This window comes from Mercenaria mercenaria, chromosome 4 (assembly GCF_021730395.1).
Source record: "Mercenaria mercenaria strain notata chromosome 4, MADL_Memer_1, whole genome shotgun sequence".
Taxonomy (NCBI): Eukaryota; Metazoa; Mollusca; class Bivalvia; order Venerida; family Veneridae; genus Mercenaria; species Mercenaria mercenaria.
The window spans coordinates 94,447,078-94,468,097 of record NC_069364.1 but is presented as its reverse complement, the minus strand read 5'-3'; the positions used below and the strand labels follow the sequence as shown (position 1 = coordinate 94,468,097).

Sequence of the window (21,020 nt, the reverse complement as noted above, 5' to 3'; positions counted from 1 at the left end):
AATAATAGAACAACCTTGTGACCTCTCTAGAGGCCATACTTGTGAATGGATCTCCATAAAAATTGGTCAGAATGTTCATCTTGATGATATCTAGGTCAAGTTCGAAAGTGGGTCACGTGCCCTCAAAAAGTAGGTCAGTAGGTCAAATAATGAAAAAAAGTTGTGACCTCTCTAGAGGCCATATTTTGCAATGGATCTTCATGAAAATGATCTGAATGTTCACCTTGATGATATCTAGATCAGTTTTGAAACTAGGCCAGTAGGTATAAAAATAGAAAAACCTTGTGACCTCTCTAGAGGCCATATTTTTCATGAGATCTTCATGAAAATTAGTAAGATTGTTCACCTTGATGTTATTTAGATAAAGTTCAAAACAGGGTCACGTACCTTCGAAAACTAGGTCAATAGGTCAAATAATAGAAAAACCTTGTGACCTCTAGAGACCATATTTTCAAATGGATCTTCATGAAAATTGGTCAGAATTTTTATCTTGATAATATCTAGGTCAAGTTCAAAACTGGGTCACATGAGCTCAAAAACTAGGTCACTATGTCAAATAATAGAAAAAACGACGTCATTCTCAAAACTGGGTCATGTGGGAAGAGGTGAGCGATTCAGGACCATCATGGTCCTCTTGTTATAATTTATTTTTCAATCTTCATACATTTACAAAATATGATGACATGGACAAATGTTTTTGTGCCCCCCCCCCCCCCCCCCCCCATGAGTGGTAGGGGCATATAGATTTGCTCTTGTCCGTCCGTCCGTCCGTCCGTCCGTCCGTCCGTCCGAAGTTTGTGACGCGCCTAGCTCGAAAAGTATTTGATATAAATTGATGAAACCTTGCATGAGTCTTTATCATGATATGAACTTGCGCACCTCCTATTTTTCGTCTGGCTCCACCCCCTATTTTCAGAGTTATGTCCCCTGAAATAGTCAAAAATGCACATTTTGACATTGTGACACGCCTAGCTCAAAAAGTATATGATATAGATTCATGAAACCTTGCATGAGTCTTAATCATGATATGAACTTGCGCACCTCCTATTTTTCATCTGGCTCCGCCCTCTATTTTCAGAGTTATGGCCCCTGAAATAGTCAAAAATGCACATTTTCACCTTGTGACATGCCTAGCTCAAAAAGTATTTGATATAGATTCATGAAACCTTGCATGAGTCTTAATCATGATATGAACTTGTGCACCTCCTATTATATCTCATATATAGCTCATATAATTATCTAAAATTGTATTGGTTATTCCTGCTACAATCATGTAAAAAAAAAATTGTAGGCACACTTTCTAGAAAGTGTCATTTTATTATATAGATGACTTAGAAAATCCTGGTTTGCAAGCTACTATCTCCAAAACTAATGCAGATATTGAATTGAAACTTCACATGTGCCTTCAGGGTTATAAAACTAGTTGATAGCATCAAGTCCCATTACTCTGAATTGCATTTTGGCCAAATTATGCCCCCTTTGGACTTGGAAAATCCTGGTTAAAGTTTTGCATGCAAGTACATACAGCTATAACTTAAAGGCATATAGATTAAAAACTTATTTTTTCTTTTTCTAGATCAATTACCAACCTCATTGGATCAAGTCCCATAACTCTGACATGTATTTTGGGCAAATTATGCCCACTTTTGGACTTTAAAAATTCTGGTTTAAGTTTGCGTGCAAGATACTATCTGCAGAACAAATGCAGATATTAAGTTGAAACTTCACATGTGCCTTAGGGGTTATAAAACTAGTTGATTGCATGAAGTCCCATAACTCTGACATGCATTTTGGTCAAATTATGTCCCCTTTTGAACTTAAAACTTCTGGTTAAAGTTTAGCAATGCAGGTACTGGATTGAAACTCTTTAGATATTTTAATATTTTGGGTAATACATTTTGTATTTTCCTGCTTCTGGGACAATATTTCGAATAGTCGGGCATTGGCTGTCTTACGGACAGCTCTTGTTTTAAAGATATTCATGAGTTTTGCAGTTGTATATATTTGAAGGATTGCCACAGAGGCATCTGTGTACATTTTGGAAAAATCACTGAACAGTTATAGACTGTATGTCGGGAGATGTATTGATTTTATGCTGTCTGTCTGTCCCTCTTTCATAAAAATTTGTCTGAATTACTTGGCTAAAACTACTGATGGATTCATAGGTTTAGTACCAAGGCTAATTTCACATATCATGGCATATTTTTGAGGAGTTATGACCCTTTAAAGTTATGTTTTTGGTAAAGTCTGTCTTAAATCACTTGCCCTTCATAGATGTGGGTTCAAGCCTTACTTGGGGCGTTGAATTCTTCATGTGAGGAAGTCATCCAGCTGGCTTACGGAAGGTCAGTGGTTCTACCCAGGTACCCACTCATGATGAAATAATGCACAAAGGGGCACCTAGGGTCTTCCTCAACCTTCAAAGCTGAAAAGTTGCCATATGACCTATAATTTTGTTGGTGCCACGTTAAACCCAACAAAATAAATAAATAAATCAGTTGACAGGGGTGGAGGAAAAGAGGTCCTAACTCCAAGTGGCTGTGCATATTTTATGTAAGTGAGGATTGTGGAGAGCGTCCTAACCCCAAGCATTTGTGAGAATATTTTGAACAATTAGATCTCTTTCAAGTTTGATAATGGCCTGGATCAGATTAGTAACTTCAGAGTTATTTGTTCTTTAATTAACAAAAAGTCTTGATCTTAAGTGAAGAGCAATGGTACTCAGGTGAGACATAATATATAATATATCATATATAATGATTACTTTTTCTATTTTCCCCAGAAATTAACTTGTAAATTGTAATACAAATATTGTACTGCTTAACATTTATAGTAGTCCTTTTCCCAACCCATGTTTTCATTTTTTGTCTTTTGCCTAGATATTGCATATCTTCTCACTTTGCTATTTAAATGAAGAGTTATGGGGAGACTGGTGCTTTTTTACAAAAGCAGTTTCTAATTTGTGATTATTTTTCATTTGATATAGGGAGCATTAGACATGAAGAGTAAAACAGCGAAGGATGCTATGGTTCCCATTGATTGTGTGTACATGTTGGATATCAACAGAAATCTTGATCATGACACAATGTCTGAGGTTAGTATTTGTTACTGCCTTAATTAAGTGACTTGACCCGACACTGAGTTTTAGTCTCAGAATGCAAGCACGTCATTGGTCAGTTGAGACCTGAGACTAGTCTTATTTTATGGGATCCTGACATTGCAGGTCAAAGAATAACTTTACAGTCCATATTCCAATTGAAAACCAGTACTGCCAACTACTAAGAGGGCACAGTTGTGACACCTGCTGGATTCCAACTCCACAGCAGTTTTTGTAGCAGAATTCTCCTTGCTTTTATCACTTAGTCTAGATGATATTTGTGTATGAGCTCATGCAACAATCATGTTTACACTGTACACATATATTCCTGTAGTTCTAGAAATTTGCCTTTTACTGCATGAAAATAGGTACACTATATTAAGAGTGTCGTCTTGGAATCACACTATTACAATAAAATGATTTCTTTGTTAGATTTAGGACCGTTTTTTGCAGCATTCTTCATGCATTGTCACCGCCCACATTAGCTCAGATTTTGAGACAAAAATAATCACAGGTACATGTACAACAATCAGATAACCAAAGTTTTCTTATGATTAAACAGATTGATTTTTAGGTCACCTGAGCACAAAGTGCTCATGGTGAGCTATTGTGATCACGCTGTTTCCGTCGTGCATGTGTGCGTCCGTCCGTCCGTCTGTCAAGTCGCCCGTCTGTTGTCAACATTTGTGTTTAAACAACATCTCCTCCAAAACCAATGAATGGATTTTGATGAAACTTGGCCATGATGTTCCTTGGGTGGTCGTCTACCAAAATTTCCACTTGGTTGCACATAGGGGCTGCCAGTGCTAAAAATAGAAAAAACTTCAAACAACATCTCCTCCTAAACCAATGGTCTGATTTTGAAATAATTTCACACAAATGGTCCTTATGTCACCCTCTACCAAGTTTTTTCAAATTATACCAATTCATCAAAAATCATGGCCGCTAGAGGGCGTGGTCACTTTTCCCTACATGTATATAGTGGAAACTTTAAAAAATCTTCTTGTATGAAACTGCTTGCCCGATTTTAGAATAATTTTACACAAATGGTCCTTGTGTGACCCTCTACCAAGATTTTTCAAATTATCTTTATTCGTCAAAAAACATGGCCGCTAGAGGGCGTGGTCACTTTTCCCTATATGTATATAGTGGAAACTTTAAAAATCTTCTTGTGTTAAACTGCTGGCCCGATTTTAGAATAATTTTACACAAATGGTTCTTGTGAGACCCTCTACCAAGATTGTTCAAATTATTTTGATTCGTCAAAAAGCATGGCCGCCAGAGGGAGTGGTCACTTTTTCCTATATGTATATAGTGGAAACTTTAAAAATCTTCTTGTTTGAAACTGCTGGCCTGATTTTAAAATAATTTTACACAAATGGTTCTTGTGTGACCCTCTACCAAGACTGTTCAAATTATTCCGATTTTTCAAAAAACATGGCTGCAAGGGGGCGTGATCACTTTTCTTCTCTGAATCAATATTAGCTAGAGTCTTGATATTTGGCGTGTGATATCAGATTTGTAATGTCACCATAATTGTTCAAATTATTGCCCTAGGTTCAAAAGGGTGTGTGACATATATATAATATAGGCTAACAGGGCTCCAGATAATTTTTTTGGCCTACGAGTATTTTACTCATCATAATTTTTGTGAATGAGTAAATTGGTAAAACCTGAAATTGACTAGGAGTAATTTTACTCCTGAAAATTTGTAAATGTAAAGAAAGCCCACAGAAATCAGTTATATAACATATTTATTGGGTGTAAAACCCATGAATTTGTATTCAGTTCAGTTTCAGTTCAGGCTCAGCATTCAAGATTTTGCTCCTTTTTATACCCCCGGCATCTACTGATGCGGGAGGTATATAGTGATTGTCCTGTCCATATGCCATTCGTTCGTTCATTCGTCCGTCCGTACGAGGTTAACCAAATGGGACCGTTTCGTCTAGCATCAATACCCCTTACTAGAATGACTTGATACTAATGCAGATGTAATCTGTGACCATTCCTGATCTTCAGACATCACCTGACCTCAGTTTGACCTTGACCTTGACCTCATTTTGGACTTAGGTTGCTTTATTTGGGCCATCTCTTGGTTAACCAAATGGGACCGTTTCGTCTCCGATAGATTATTCAGTATACCTTTAAAGATGTTTTGGGGATGATTTTTTGTTTGTAAGCTCATCTGATTTTTTGAAAAAAAATGATGAGTTATTGTCATCACTTGATCGATGTCGGCGTCGGCATCTGTGTCGGCATTGCCTGGTTAAGTTTTATGTTTAGGTCAGCTTTTCTCCTAAACTATCAAAGCTTTTGTTTTGAAACTTGGAACACTTGTTCACCATCATAAGCTGACCCTGTACAGCAAGAAACATAACTCCGTCCTGCTTTTTGCAAGATTTATGGCCCCTTTTGGACTTAGAAAATATCAGATTTCTTGGTTAAGTTTTATGTTTAGGTAAACTTTTCTCCTAAACTATCAAAGCTATTGCTTTGAAACTTGCAATTCTTGTTCACCATCATAAGCTGACCCTGTACATCAAGAAACATAACTCCATCCTGCTTTTTGCAAGAATTATTGCCCCTTTTGGACTTAGAAAATCAGTTTTCTTGGTTAAGTTTTATGTTTTGGTCAGATTTTCTCCTAAACTATCAAAGCTATTGCTTTAAAGCTTGCAACACTTGTTCACCATCAAAAGCTGACCCTGTACAGCAAGAAACATAACTCCATCCTGCGTTTTGCAAGATTTATGGCCCCTTTTGGACTTAGAAAATATCAGATTTCTTGGTTAAGTTTTATGTTTAGGTCAACTTTTTCTCTTAAACTATCAAAGCTATTGCTTTGAAACTTGCAACACTTGTTCACCATCATAAGCTGACCATGTACATCAAGCAACATAACTCCATCCTGCTTTTTGCAAGAATTATTGCCCCTTTTGGACTTAGAAAATCAGTTTTCTTGGTTGAGTATTATGTTTATGTCAGCTTTTCTCCTAAACTATCAAAGCTATTGCTTTAAAACTTGCAACAGTTTTTCACCATCATAAGCGGACGCTGTACATCAAGAAACATAATTCTATCCTGCTTTTTGCAAGAATGATGGCCCTTTTTAGACTTAGAAAATCATGGGTAGGACAATATTTCTATTATACAAAAAAATCAGATGAGCGTCAGCACCTGCAAGGCGGTGCTCTTGTTTAAAGAATGCGACGTAGAGCGTTTGTTCACTACACACTTTCTTAGAAAGAGACATGTTGTTTTTTCCTCCGAACTGTTCACTCCGCACCGGAAGTTGATATTTCAAATCGACCTGCTTTAAAATACACTACCGTACCATCAATATTAATTCCCAACTACTTGATTTATGCATACACTGAGTGTATAATATAGTTTAACCTAGGTTTATACAGTACCATTCAATGCGTGTGTACGTTCAATGTGGCACAATTAATACTGATCCTGCTGTGTTACCTAAAGCATCTGGACGATTCAGATTTTGTTTACGCTAGTAAAAAGTCAGTGTGTGCGTTTCTGTAATTACATATATGTTTTTATATGCTAAAAAATTATCAGACATGCGTATTTTTTCAAAGCGTAATTTACGCTAATACGCATCTTATCTGGAGCCCTGGGCTAACATAGAAGAAACCTAACACACTTGAAGCCTTGTACACAGGTGAGCGCTTTAGGGTCAGTGACCCTCTTGTTTATTTTCTTGTCATTCCTTGAAGGTTTTCATCAAAGATATCTATTCATCTGTTTAAAGTAGACTGCAAAATGGAAAAACAAACCTTAACCTCAAGTAACTGCCATTTAGCAAGACATTTTGCAACATTCAGTCTCCTAAGCAAAAACAGTTCTATAGAGTTGATTGGATAATTCAGATTCTTATTTTACTTCAGCCTTGAACAAGGTCCTCTGGTCACAACACCTTACCTTTAATAAAAACAAGCTTTTGCAAAAGCTAGCTGCTAAAGCATTTACCTGCCACTTAAGCTGTTTTTAGAAAATAAGATAGAAATTTAAAAAAGTGTAGTTTTGAATTACAAAACTTTCCTGTAAACAAATTCATGATATAAAATTTCAGGGATTGCAAGTTTAATATGGTCCATAAATCATATTTAAATGTCACTGGTAATTTTCTGGTAGGAATTAGAGTTTATAGAAATTAATTTGAAGTCTATTTATTTCTGTTATGTAAAGCGCTTTAATCTTTTGTATTTTGTTTTGTATTTTTTCAATGGATTCCTAGTTATGTAACATCAGTCAATTAACCTAAATTCTTACCAGTGCAGACATGTCCTCTCTTGGAATGATAATATTGAATGAACTTTAATGCAATGAATTTATAGAATGTCGGTTAAAGAAAACACCTGTATATGGACTCCATATGTCTGTCAGCACGTGGGAGCTAACATTTGGGGTCCTTGTGTCTGTCAGCACGTGGGAGCAAACATTTTGGGTCCTTGTGTCTGTCAGCACGTGGGAGCAAACGTTTGGGGTCCTTGTCTCTGTCAGCACGTGGGAGCAAACATTTGGGGTCCTTGTGTCTGTCAGCACGTGGGAGCAAACATTTGGGGTACTTGTGTCTGTCAGCACGTGGGAGCAAACATTTGGGGTCCTTGTGTCTGTCAGCACGTGGGAGCAAACATTTGGGGTACTTGTGTCTGTCAGCACGTGGGAGCAAACATTTGGGGTCCTTGTGTCTGTCAGCACGTTGGAGCAAACATTTGGGGTCCTTGTGTCTGTCAGCACGTTGGAGCAAACATTTGGGGTCCTTGTGTCTGTCAGCACGTGGGAGCAAACATTTGGGGTCCTTGTGTCTGTCAGCATGTGGGAGCAAACATTTAGGGTAGTTGTACCCCCTGAACAACAAAGTTATAAGTGGGGTATACTGGTTTTTAGGTTGTCTGTTTGTCCTCTCTGTCCATCTTTCTGTCTGTCTGTCTGTCCGTAGACACAATCTTGTGTGCACTTACTCTCCTCATCCCATTGACACAATTTAATGAAACTTCACACAAGTGATCAGTGCCAACTTTCTTGTGCATGATGCAGAGTAATGGGACTTTGTTTTTATGCCCCGAAGGGAGGCATATAGTTTTTGAACCGTCTGTCGGTCTGTCCGCAATTTTCGTGTCTGGTCCATATCTTTGTCATCCATGGATTTTCAAATAACTTGGCATGAACGTATACCACAGTAAGACGACGTGTCGCGCGCAAGACCAAGGTCCGTAGCTCAAAGGTCAAGGTCACACTTAGACGTTAAAGGTCATTTTTCATGATAGTGTATTGATGGGCGTGTCCGGTCCATATCTTTGTCATCCATGGATGGATTTTCAAATAACTTGGCCTGAATGTGTACCACAGTAAAACGACATGTCGCGCGCAAGACCCAGGTCCATAGCTCAAAGGTCAAGGTCACACTTAGACGTTAAAAGTCATATTTCATGATAGTGCATTGATGGGCGTGTCCGGTCCATATCTTTGTCATTCATGCATGGATTTTAAAATTATTGGGCATGAATGTGTACCACAGTAAGACAACATGTCGCGCGCAAGACCCAGGTCCATAGGTCAAAGGTCAAGGAGGCACTTGGACTTTAAAGGTCATATTTCATGAAAGTGCATTGATGGGCGTGACCTGTCCATATGTTTGTCATTCATTCACAGTCACTCTAACATCGGCCATAACTGTTCATTCAGAGTGCCATCAGGGGCATGTGTCATCCTATGGAGACAGCTCTTGTTGTTACTATACTATGTACATAGAGTCTAAATACTCTGGTTTTCTCTGTCAGCTCATGACAGCAAACAGTTGGTGTATTTGCAGTTGTCAACACATTGGAGCAAACATTTGGGGTCCTTGCATTTGTCAACACAACATGGGTGCAAACATTTGGGGTCCTTGCATTTGTCAGCTAATGGGTGCAAACATTTAGGGTCCTTGCATTTGTCAGCTCATGGGAGAAAACATTTGGTGTCCTTGCATTTGTCAGCTCATAGGAGAACATTTGGGGTCCTTGCATTTGTCAACACATGGGAGCAAACATTTTGGGTCCTTGCATTTGTCAGCTAATAGGAGCAAACATTTAGGGTCCTTGCATTTGTCAGCTCATGGGAGCAAACATTTGGTGTCCTTGCATTTGTCAGCTCATGGGAGCAAACGTTTGGTGTCCTTGCATTTGTCAGCTCATGGGAGAACATTTGGAGTCCTTGCATTTGTCAGCTAATGGGAGCAAACATTTAGGGTCCTTGCATTTGTCAGCTCATGGGAGCAAACATTTGGTGTCACTTGCATTTGTCAGCTCATGGGAGAACATTTGGGGTCCTTGCATTTGTCAACACATGGGAGAACATTTGGGGTCCTTGCGTTTGTCAGCTCATGGGAGCAAACATTTGGGGTCCTTGCATTTGTCAACACATGGGAGAACATTTGAAGTCCTTGCGTTTATCAATACATGAGAGAGCGTTTGGGGTCCTTGCATTTGTCAACATATGGGAGAACATTTGGGGTCCTTGCGTTTGTCAGCTCATGGGAGCAAACATTTGGGGTCCTTGCATTTGTCAACACATGGGAGGTAACATGTGGGGTCCTTGTCTTTGTCAGCTCATGGGAGCAAACATGTGGGGTCCTTGCATTTGTCAACACATGGGAGAACATGAGGAGTCCTTGCATTTGTCAACACATGGGAGAACATTTGGTGTCCTTGCATTTTTCAACACATCGAAGCAAACATTTGGGGTTTTTGCATTTGTCAACACATAGGAGCAAACGTTTGGGGTCCTTGCATTTGTTAACACATATGAGCAAACATTTTGGGTCCTTGCATTCGTCAGCTCATGGAAGAAAACATTTGGCGTACTTGCATTTGTCAACACATAGGAACAAACATTTGGGGTCCTTGCATCTGTTAACACATGGGAGAATATTTTGTGTCCTTGCATTTGTCAACACATAGGAGCAAACGTTTGGGGTCCTTGCATTTGTCAACACATAGGAGCAAACATTTGGGGTCCTTGCATTTGTCAACACATGGGAGCAAACATTTGGGGTCCTTGCATTTGTCAACACATAGGAGCAAACATTTGGGGTCCTTGCATTTGTCAACACATAGGAGCAAACATTTGAGTTCCTTGCATTTCTTAACAAATGAGAGAACATGTTGGGTCCTTGCATTTGTCAACACATAGGAGCAAACATTTGGGTTCCTTGCATTTGTTAACACATGGGAGAACATGTGGGGTCCATGCATTTGACAACACATGGGAGAACATTTGGGGTCCTTGCATTTGTCAACACATAGGAGCAAACATTCTGGGTCCTTGCATTTGTCAACACATAGGAGCAAACATTCTGGGTCCTTGCATTTGTCAACACATAGGAGCAAACATTTAAGGTCCTTGCATTTGTCAACACATAGGAGCAAACATTTGAGGTCCTTGCATTTGTCAACGCATGGGAGCAAACATTTGAGGTCCTTGCATTCGTCAGTTCATGGGAGCAAACATTTGGGGTAGTTGAATTTGTCAACACATAGGAGCAAACATTTGGGGTAGTTGAATTTGTCAACACATAGGAGCAAACATTTGGGGTCCTTGCATTCGTCAATGTGAGCAAACATTTAGGGCCCTTGTGTCTGTCAGTACATGATAGGCAACACTTGGGGTACTTGTCTTTGTTAGCTCACAGGAGCAAACATTTAGGTTTTTTGTGTCTGTTGGCACAAAAGATTTAATATTTGGGGGATCATGCAATGCACAGGTTCTATCTGTCTTGCAATTTTACAAAATTATGCTCCTTTCTGGACTTATTCAATATTGTTTTGTATGTAAGCTGTTATCTCAGGACAAAACTACTGGAATGGATTGAAACTTCACAAACTTATGCAGTGTGATGAGCTGACATGCATGGTACATGTCCCATAACTCTATTTTGAATTTTAATAAAGTTATGTCGCTTTCTCTACTTTGTTGTTGTTCAACTTCCTTAAGTGACAAGGCTGTTGAATAGTAAAGTGTTCTACAGCCTGAGCATCCTTAATATTATGGGTTATTGAACACTGCTTGTTCTGTTTATAGATTTTGGAGCATTACTTGCTACATGTACAGATAATTGAAAACTATTTACTACAGTCGTATTTCGTTCACTGGAACTTGGATAATTAGAACACCACTCATTGCTCAGACTCATTGTCAGGTCTTGGCAAATTACCTTTATAATGTACATGTATATTGTTTGCTGGCTCAAACTACTGATAACTTGAAGAAATTATGCTGGCTCTGTTGAGTTTGTGCAGACAAAGTTTTACTGTATATTTTAAGATTATTGTACACTGCTTAGTATATTTACAGATTATTGAAATGTACTTGGCATATTTACAGATTAATGTACAATGCTTGGTATATTTACAGATTTTTGAAAAGTACTTGGCATATTTACAGATTATTGTGCAACGCTTAGTATATTTACAGATTATTGTACATTGCTTGGTATATTTACAGATTATTATGGTTGAAAACCAGTTTCGGGGACTAATGCGCTTTTCCGTCCGTCCGTTCGTCCGCAATTTCGTGTCCGGTCCGTAACTCTGTCATCCATGAAGGGATTTTAATATTACTTGGCACAAATGTTCCCCATGATGAGACGACATGTCATGCGCAAAACCCGGACCCCTAGCTCAAAGGTCAAGGTCACAATTGGAGGTCAAAGGTCAACAGGGCTTTTTTCCTGTCCGGTCCATAACTCTCCCATCCTTGAAGGGATTTTAGTATTACTTGGCATAAATGTTCCTCATGATGAGATGACGTGTCATGCGCAAATCCCGGACCCTTAGCTCAAAGGTCAAGGTCACAATTGGAGGTCAAAGGTCAACAGGGCTTTTTTCCTGTCCGGTCCATAACTCTCCCATCCATGAAGGGATTTTAATATTACTTGGAACAAATGTTCCCCATGAGGAGACAGCGTGTCATGCGCAAAACCTGGACCCCTATCTTAAAGGTCAAGGTCACAATTGGTGGTCAAAGGTCAACAGGGCTTTTTTCCTGTCCGGTCCATAACTATCCCATCCATGAAGGGATTTTAATATTACTTGGCACAAATGTACCTCATAATAAGACGATGTGTCGTGCACAACTTTCAGACCCCTAGCTCAAAGGTCAAGGTCACACTTAGCAGTCAAATGTTAACATAGCATGAACAGGGTCTGTTTCGTGTCCGGTCCATAACTCTGACATTCATTAAGGTATTTTAATATTACTTGGCACAAGTGTTCTCCATGATGAGACGACGTGTCATGCGCAAATCCCCGACCCCTAGCTCAAAGTCAAGGTCACAATTGGGGGTCAAAAGTCAACAGAGTTTTTTTTCTGTCCCGTCCATAACTGCCATCCATGAAGGGATTTTAATATTACTTGGCACAAATGTTCCCCATGATGAGACAATATGTCATGCGCAAAGCCCAGACCCTTAGCTCAAAGGTCAAGGTCACAATTTTAGGTCAAAGGTCAATAAGGTTTTTTTCCTGTCCGATCCAGAACTCTGTCATCCATCAAGGGATTACAATATTACTTGGCATAAATGTTCCCCATGATGAGACGACATGTCATGCGCAAATCCCGGACCCCTAGCTCAAAGGTCAAGGTCACACTGAGATCAAAGGTCAAGAGGATTTTTTTCCTGTCCAGTCTATAACTTTGTCATGCAAAACAGGATTTAGATATTAGTTGGCACAAATATTCCCCTGGATGAGACAACATGTCATGCGAAAAAACCCAGGCCCAAGGTCTGATGTCAAGGTCACACTTAGAGACCAAAGGTCAGACACAAGAGTGTCTTTGTCTGGAGCATTTCTTCTTCATGCATGAAGGGATTGTGATGTAACTTGGCACAAATGTTCACCAACATAAGGCGGATTGTCATGCGCAAGAACCAGGTCCCTTGGTCTAAAGCATACATGTGATACGTCCCAGATTGTCCAGGATTGTCCCGGAAATTACATACTCGTCCCGGTGTCCCGGACAGTCTTAAAATGTCCCGGAAATATAAAAATACAGGAACAAATAAAAACAATCCCCCAAAAAACTTGTTTTTGTCTATAAGTTGTTAAATTTTACACAATAAACAGTCCCCGGTGTCACATTGTTTATTCCTAATCACTTTCATGCCCTCGAGCGGGCAAGCGGGACACGTGTTGATTAAGCCCATTTTGATCACGCAATGATCTTTTGATGACACTGATTAAGTTACAGTCAGTTATTATGATGACCCTGATTAAGAACTGACAGGATTATGCAATCAATAACTGTTTTATGATAGTTAAATTAGGAACAATAGTCGTAAATCTCTTTGTTTTTTTGCACGTTGGCGGTAAAGCTACATGTAGCCTTTATGGAAGAGATTGAAAACGGTCAATTAAACGATAATTATTTTAAAAGGTTGTAATTATTTAAGATCTAGATCGATTGTCACACTTATTTTAAATTAAAATGGTGAATGCCTTTGCCGACCGACCCATGAAAATTGACCCGACTCCAAATATTTTATATTGTCAATTTTATCTACAAGATTTATTTTATTCCTTTAAGGATTCATTTACTTATTAGATCTATGTTTAAGCTTTAGAATGATACCAAATTAGCTACAATCTAAATCAAGATGACCAGGTTGATTCTTCGTATATAGTAATTTAAGTCTCCTAATTCTGTTCACCTCGGGAACGCAATAAATTCACGTGCCGAACTATAGATGTATTACCCGTATACATGTATTTACCTCCCTTAGAAAGCTAGACAACATTTGCCGCAAATTAATACAAGGAAGTGAACAATGTTTAGTCTCGGGGAAACTACATGACATATTCTGATATTTTTGCATGAAACAGAAAAATACCAATGTCACGGTGTATGTCCCGGACAAAAGGTAAAAACCCTGGAAATTTTAACTCAGAATCCCGGAAACGTTCTGAAAAATTATGGCATGTATGTCTAAGGTCAAGGTCATATTTAGAGGTCAAAGGTCAAATTCAAGAATGACTTTGTACGAGCTTTTTTTCTTCATGCATGGAGGGATTTTGATGTAACTTGGACCAAATGTTCACCACCATGAGGCACCCTTGTTTTTAAAATTACGTCCCTTTGTTTTACTCTAAATAGATTTTATTGTAACTTTTTTGTTACTGGCGGTAGAGAAAAATCGAGACCACTTTTCTGTGGTACAACATGCATGTTACATCCAATTTTTAGGTGTATTTTGACCTATCTCTACCTGGTAAAGAGTTTCTTGTGGACTTATATTATATACAGTAGAATTCCGCTATTAAGACCACCCATGGTTCTTTGTAAAACTGGTCTTATTAGCGGTCTGGTCTGATTAGTGGGCAAGGCTATACGGGGAAGGTCTGGCAGATAATAACCCATTGGAATACAATCAAGACGCAATAATGGCAAACACAGTGTTCAATTTATATGTAGCTTTATTTTCTTTAATTTCTTTAGCCTTAAATACTTGATCACTGTGTTAATCAAAGAATTACGAATCAAACTGTGTATTAATTAAGGACGCACTTAACTGATAATGATTTGAAATTTGTTCAGTTAAAGACAATTACAACAATATCAAACCTTTTCAAACTTCATTCTCCGCTGAAATCCCAAACGTATTTACATTAATAATAACAAACAAACACCGTTTAGATCTAATTAAATCCGTTTTAATCCAGTCAATTCGATCAGCGGGCATTCGTCTAATTACAAACAAATTAGTTAATTCAACAACTTCTTATGTTAAAATAGTGATGTAAAACACCAAACATCTTTAAATAACAATTTCAGACAATCAAACAGTTTGATACGTTGTTTTGATAACGTTTAAAATACTTGTTAGCAATTAATGGATAAATACACAATGTACTCGCTTAACGTGTTAACACGATGTCGCATGTGTTAATTCCCGCGGCGATTTGCGGTAACATACAGAAACATTTGAGTGGTCGTAATTGCGGTGATTAATTAAGTGTGAAAAAATCAAACAGTTCTGAAATTGGTGGTCGCATTAGTGGATTAGCGGTCTGGTCGCATTTTCGGACAAACGACTACTGGTTTTAAGAAGGAAATATTCCGTTCTTTGCAAAATCGGTCGTATTAGCGGTGCGGTCGTAATTTCGGCATGGTCGTAAGTAGGAATTTTACTGTAGATTGTTTGGGGTTTTTTTAACATTAATTTCCCTTTGTTATTACTATAAATAACTTATATGATAACTTTTTTATAATCAGCCAAAACAGTTCAATATGAAAACAACTGTGGGTTTTTATTGTCCGTAAGTATTGACCTGGCACTCATTAATCTTTGCCAATATTTTCGGGCGTCTTCGTTAAATTACGCAATATTATTATCCTGAAAGTATCCATATTACTAAAGTAACATGTAAATCTAGTCAGTGACACGTTGGCGTAGAGGTAAGGTGTCTGACTTCCATGCACGTTACCACGGGTTCGAAATCACTTACTGAATAGATCTCTTCTTTTCAATTATTGTACTGTAGTGTTATCGTTTACATTATTTTATGTATCATATTTTATGAACTTTAGTTGTTTTCTCTTGTTGTACTTTTTTACTTTTTTTTGGAACGCTGGCGACAGGTAATTTGTCTTTTTTATCTAAGATACTTTTAAAACAATTTTATTCCACTTTTTTACAACGGGAAAATATGATTATTCTTAATAAATGAACCATAAACATCAAGATACGTTGGATCAAATGAATAGTAAGTCTGCATATAAAATCTGAGGAAAAAAAAGGTATGGCCAGACGTAGGACTCGAACCCACAATTCTGATATTGTGGTATTGACAGGTAAACGATTTGTCCATACAACTACCTGCACATGTGACAGTTTATCAATTAAGAATGATATATGTAATATTTAATGATATCGCTATTTATGTTCAAACACCGAAAATTAATTTACGGAAATATACGGAATATTCATGAGTGCCAGGTCAATACTTACGGACAATATATATGCACATTTTAATCCAAGTGTGTTGTTATAACATATTGTATATATAGTACAATATTGTTTATACATCATTGACAGATATCAGTTCATTATGTTATACTGCAGTAGAGAAAATTAGGTGCCTTCCAGTAGGGGACTTTGTATTGCATGGCAATACTTCATTTACTTGTTATCCCCCGACAAAAGTCGGAGGGATATAGTTTTGGCGTTGTCCATCCGTCCATCCTTCTGTCTGTCTTTCTGTCCGTCCTTCCGTCTTTCCATCCGTCCGTCCGGAGCCATATCTAGGAAATGGTTAGGAATATTTATTTAAAACTTCATATACATGTTCACCACTATTAGTTCTTGCGGCCCGTCAAGTTTCAGTCAGATTGCCCAAGTAACACCAGAGTTATGGCCCTTAGAAGTTTTTAGTATTAACTGTATAGGGTACTATAAATATGGCAATTTCTGCATCGTAACTTTTGATATATTTGACCTAGAACTATGAAACTTTAACAGAATTTAGAGCACTATAATGTGGTTGTGTACAGACAATTTTGTACGGATGTCTTATGTAACTTCAGAGTTATTGCCCTTTAATTGTCTAAAAATCCACATATTTGTACATAACAAACTTACCATTTGGCAGAATTTCATTAAATTTGTTTCATTCTTTTATGTGAACATTTATTATAAACATGTGAAGTTGTGCACCAACACCTGGTCACCCACTTGCCTTGGTCACACCCCCTTTCCCCCCCCCCCCCCCCCCCCCAAAAAAAAAAAGAAAGAAAAAAAATTCATTTCTTATTTTAGATTTTTTTCAAACCTTCCAAGTTGTACCATTCCCCAACCTCACTTCTCCACCCAATCATGCCCACCACTGACCATGCATCCTCTGCCCCCCTCCCCCCAACCACCAACTTCACCCTTTTACCTTTTTTTTTCATGTTTAATTTTCAATCAATATTTATAATCAAGATGTGAAATTTTGTTTCCTCTCCCGTTCCCCTGCACCCCTACCCCCTAAAAAATAAATATATACATATATCTATATACAGTGCATTCGCGATGCTACGAATCGCAATTTAACAAAATACCGGTATCCTACGAAAAGATATTGTGGTCCCGGCTGCTTTCCTTCTTATTTCTATGTAACAAAGTCGCGGTTTTACGAAAATGCGATTTTACGAAAAATGCGCTCCTACGAATGTATTGTTATGCCCTTAAAGCCTTTTTTCAATTTGTTTTAGTTGCGTTTTTACGAATGTATTGTCTAAGTTTTCACACCTTCCATAACGCCGTGAAAATGCTTTTGAAAGAAAAGTGTCACTATCATTTAGCTGGGCGTAAACAGTAATTAAAATGTAATAAATTAGTAATTAAATTCGAAACACATATGCTATACACTATGCACAAGTTAGTGGTCATTTTTTTCTCCTATAACTATTCGATCGGATGGCATACAAGTCACACTTGCTTCGATATCTATGCGTCTCAAACAATCACTACATAAAGAAACTAAAACAATATTTAAGTCCTGATCGTCTGTATATTGTCGTTTTATTATACCAAACAATTGGTAAAGGGTGGCTGAGGGTATCGGAATATGCAGTTGCGATGTTTCCTCGTGCATCAATGTACCCTGTATATGTTTTATATACAGTGAATAAAAAGTGAAGAAAAAAACAACCCGTTCTACATTCTACATGCGATCTGAGTTCAGATTCAAATAAGATTTGTAGTAAACCCAGATGTACATATAAAATTGGTATACATGTACTTCGATATGAAAATCACATGTTTAAATATCACGGGTTACGTATATAGATATTAAGGTGCTGTATAGCGAAATTTCCTATGTTACGCTCGAACGAAAATGCGATATTACGAAAAAATCGGACGGTCCCTTGGCTTTTCGTAGGATCGCGATTGTACTGTATATACATATATATATTTCCATTCCTTTTTTTTTTTTTTGATGTTCAAACCTTCGACATGTTAAGTTGTGACTGCACAAACCTTGCCCTCAGCCATGTTCAAGATATCTTACCTGTGTTCTCTTAAGGACAACTGTCCTTTTAAGTTCAAATGTACATGTTAAACAGCAACACCTGGTGCCAAATCACTCGAAGACAATATTTCGTTCCAGTTAAACTTCAAGCTCACATTTGAATTAACTGCATTTAATTTTAAAAGCTAAGCTTATTACAGTAAGCATATCCCATTCAAAATAAATTCTTTAGTCAGGATCGAAGTATCATACATTTGTCATGTACTCTTTAATTAAACATTTGTTTTCTGTTAAATTGATTTTGACTAATGAAATTATTTGCTTCTTATTAACATCCTTTCACTTTTTGCCGGATATATCTTTTTGCCATTCCTCACCACAAACCCTTTCGGCGGGGGATACCAATTCATCGAATTTGCTTGTTGTACACTGCTTGTTATATTTACAGATTATTGTATACTGCTTACTAATATATATACAGATTATTGTACACTGCTTGGTATATTTTAGGGATTGGAACAAATACTGAAATCAATATTCGAATATTCGGTTAGCAATATTTGAATATTCGAATATTTGGTTTGTTTTAATGGAAGCTTTAAATTCTTATTATGTGATTGGCATATACACAATATATTCAGTTGGTTAAAACGTAAATCATCGTATGTAATAAGGCCTAAAAAATGTTTGTTTCGGGTAACCCGACCCTGCCTAGTTAAACCCGCCTACCCTAGCGTTTTATTTCAAGATTCTGTCAGTATAATCATGAACATACTTAACTAATTCAGTGTTTTAGCTTCAAAATGATAAAAAAAAAAAAAAAAAAAAAACCATTCAAATCGATTATAATTTAGACCGTTGCAACTTTGTCTAAAAATAGCAGGTCGTCCAATTTAAGCACGTGTCGCACTGTTTTATTACCACCGCCATTTTGAAAATTTTCAATCGGTGTTTAAAAAGCCGATAGACTTAACAAAAGCAGACTTAAACCTCCTTCAACATGATCTTATGCATCAATCATATGTTATTTCTTGATTTTATTATAAACTACTTCAAAATTTATTTCGAATACGGCCGATTGCGGATGAAAACTGATTCTGCGGACGGTCTGAAATGTCGTACAAAATAATGTAAAAAGATCGACAATATCTACAAGTTTGGAATTGTTTTCCAAAAAACAATAATTCTAAAATTTGTTACATAAAACAGGGGCCAATAAAAATGAACAAAGGATAAAAAGGCATCACATTTACGCCTGTTGCAAACTGTTAATCATTAACGATGACCCCTGCTGATTATGCATTGCAATTTTCTTGTTAATCGGACAATTTTTGACATACATCTGACACATTTACGCCTGTTGCAAACTGCTAATCCGTAACGGTGGCCCCTGCCAATTGTGCATTGCTGTTTTTAGCCCACCATCATCAGATGGTGGGCTATTAAAATCACTCTGAGTCCGTGGTCCGTCCGTCCGTTAACAATTTCTCGTTATCGCATCTCCTCAGAAACTACTGGGGGGATTTTGACTAAACTTTGTCAGAATGATGTATTGGTACCCTAGTTGTGTCCCCCTGAAAATCAGACTGGTTCAACAATTTTTGAGCAAGTTATGGCCCATTGTTTATTTTTATAATTTACATAGATTTATATAGGGAAAAACTTTGAAAATCTTCTTGTCCAAAACCACAGAGCCTAGGGCTTTGATATGAAGCATCATCTAGTGGTCCTCTACCAAGATGATTCAAATTATTTCCCTGATGTCAAATATGGCCCTGCCCAGGGGGACACATGGTTTATATAGATTTATATAGGGAAAAACTTTGAAAAACCTCTTGTCCAAAACCACAGGGCCTAGGGCTTTGATATTTTGTATGTGACATCATCTAGTGGTCTCCTACTAAGATTGTTCAAATTATCCCCCTAGGGTCAAATATGGCCCCACCTTGGGGGTCACATGGTTTACATAGACTTATATAGGGTAAACTTTGAAAATCTTCTTGTCCAAACCCCAAAGCCTAGGGCTTTGATATTTGTAATGTAGCATCATCTAGTGGTTCTCTACCAAGTTTGTTCAAATTATCCCTCTAGGGTCAAATATGGCCCCGCCCCGGGGGCCACATGGTTCATATAGACTTGACATTGACCTAGTGACCTACTTTCACATTTTTGAAGGTACAGGCTTCAAATTTGGACCACCTGAATAGTTTTGTGTTCTGAAATGAAATTTGACCTTTATTTTGACCTAGTGACCTACTTTCACATTTCTTAAGCTATAGCCTTCAAATTTGGACCACATGCATAGTTTTGTGTACTGAATTGATCTTTAGATTGACCTAGTGACCTACTTTCACATTTCTGAAGCTACAGGCTTCAAATTTGGACCACATGCATATTTTTGTGTTCTGAATTGATTTTTACCTAGTACCTACTTTCACATTTTTCGAGCTGCAGCCTCCAAATTTGAAGCACATGCATAGTTTTGTATACCAAAATGAACTTTGACCTTGAAATTGATCTTGTGACCTATTTTTACATTTCTCAAGCTACAGCTTTCATATTTGGACCACATGCACAGTGTTGTGTACTGAAATGAATTTTGACCTTGAGCTAGTCTTGAAATTTGGAACATTCAAAAATGGCTCAATGATGGGTGCCAAGATCACTGTGATCTCTTGTCTTGTTAATTGGACATCTTTTGATATGCGATAAACAAACACGACAGAACAAACGGTTTTATTCTGCAGAATTAGCATGCTAATATTGCCCAAAATCAAAGATACTTATTCTGAAAAAAAACACTATACAATAATTTACGAATATTCGAATTTGATTTTCATACAGGTTTTTTTTTTCCTTTATAATAGGGGCCGTTTATAGGCCCCTTCCCCTCAGAAAATTTCTTTAAAATC

The 21,020-nt window shown here is 37.6% G+C and overlaps 1 protein-coding gene across 2 annotated transcripts in view; it reads left to right on the top strand.

The window, feature by feature from the left end:
- LOC123552470 (uncharacterized) overlaps window positions 1-21,020 on the top strand; it is a 52,222-nt gene that overhangs the window by 10,669 nt on the left and 20,533 nt on the right. For both annotated transcript variants that reach the window (XR_008370750.1, XM_045342149.2), the window contains exon 6: window positions 2,987-3,094. Coding sequence is in view for 1 of the 2 variants with exons in the window: in XM_045342149.2 (XP_045198084.2) it covers window positions 2,987-3,094 (108 nt within the window). In the remaining variant the exon portion in view is untranslated. The remainder of the gene's footprint in view (window positions 1-2,986; window positions 3,095-21,020) is intronic.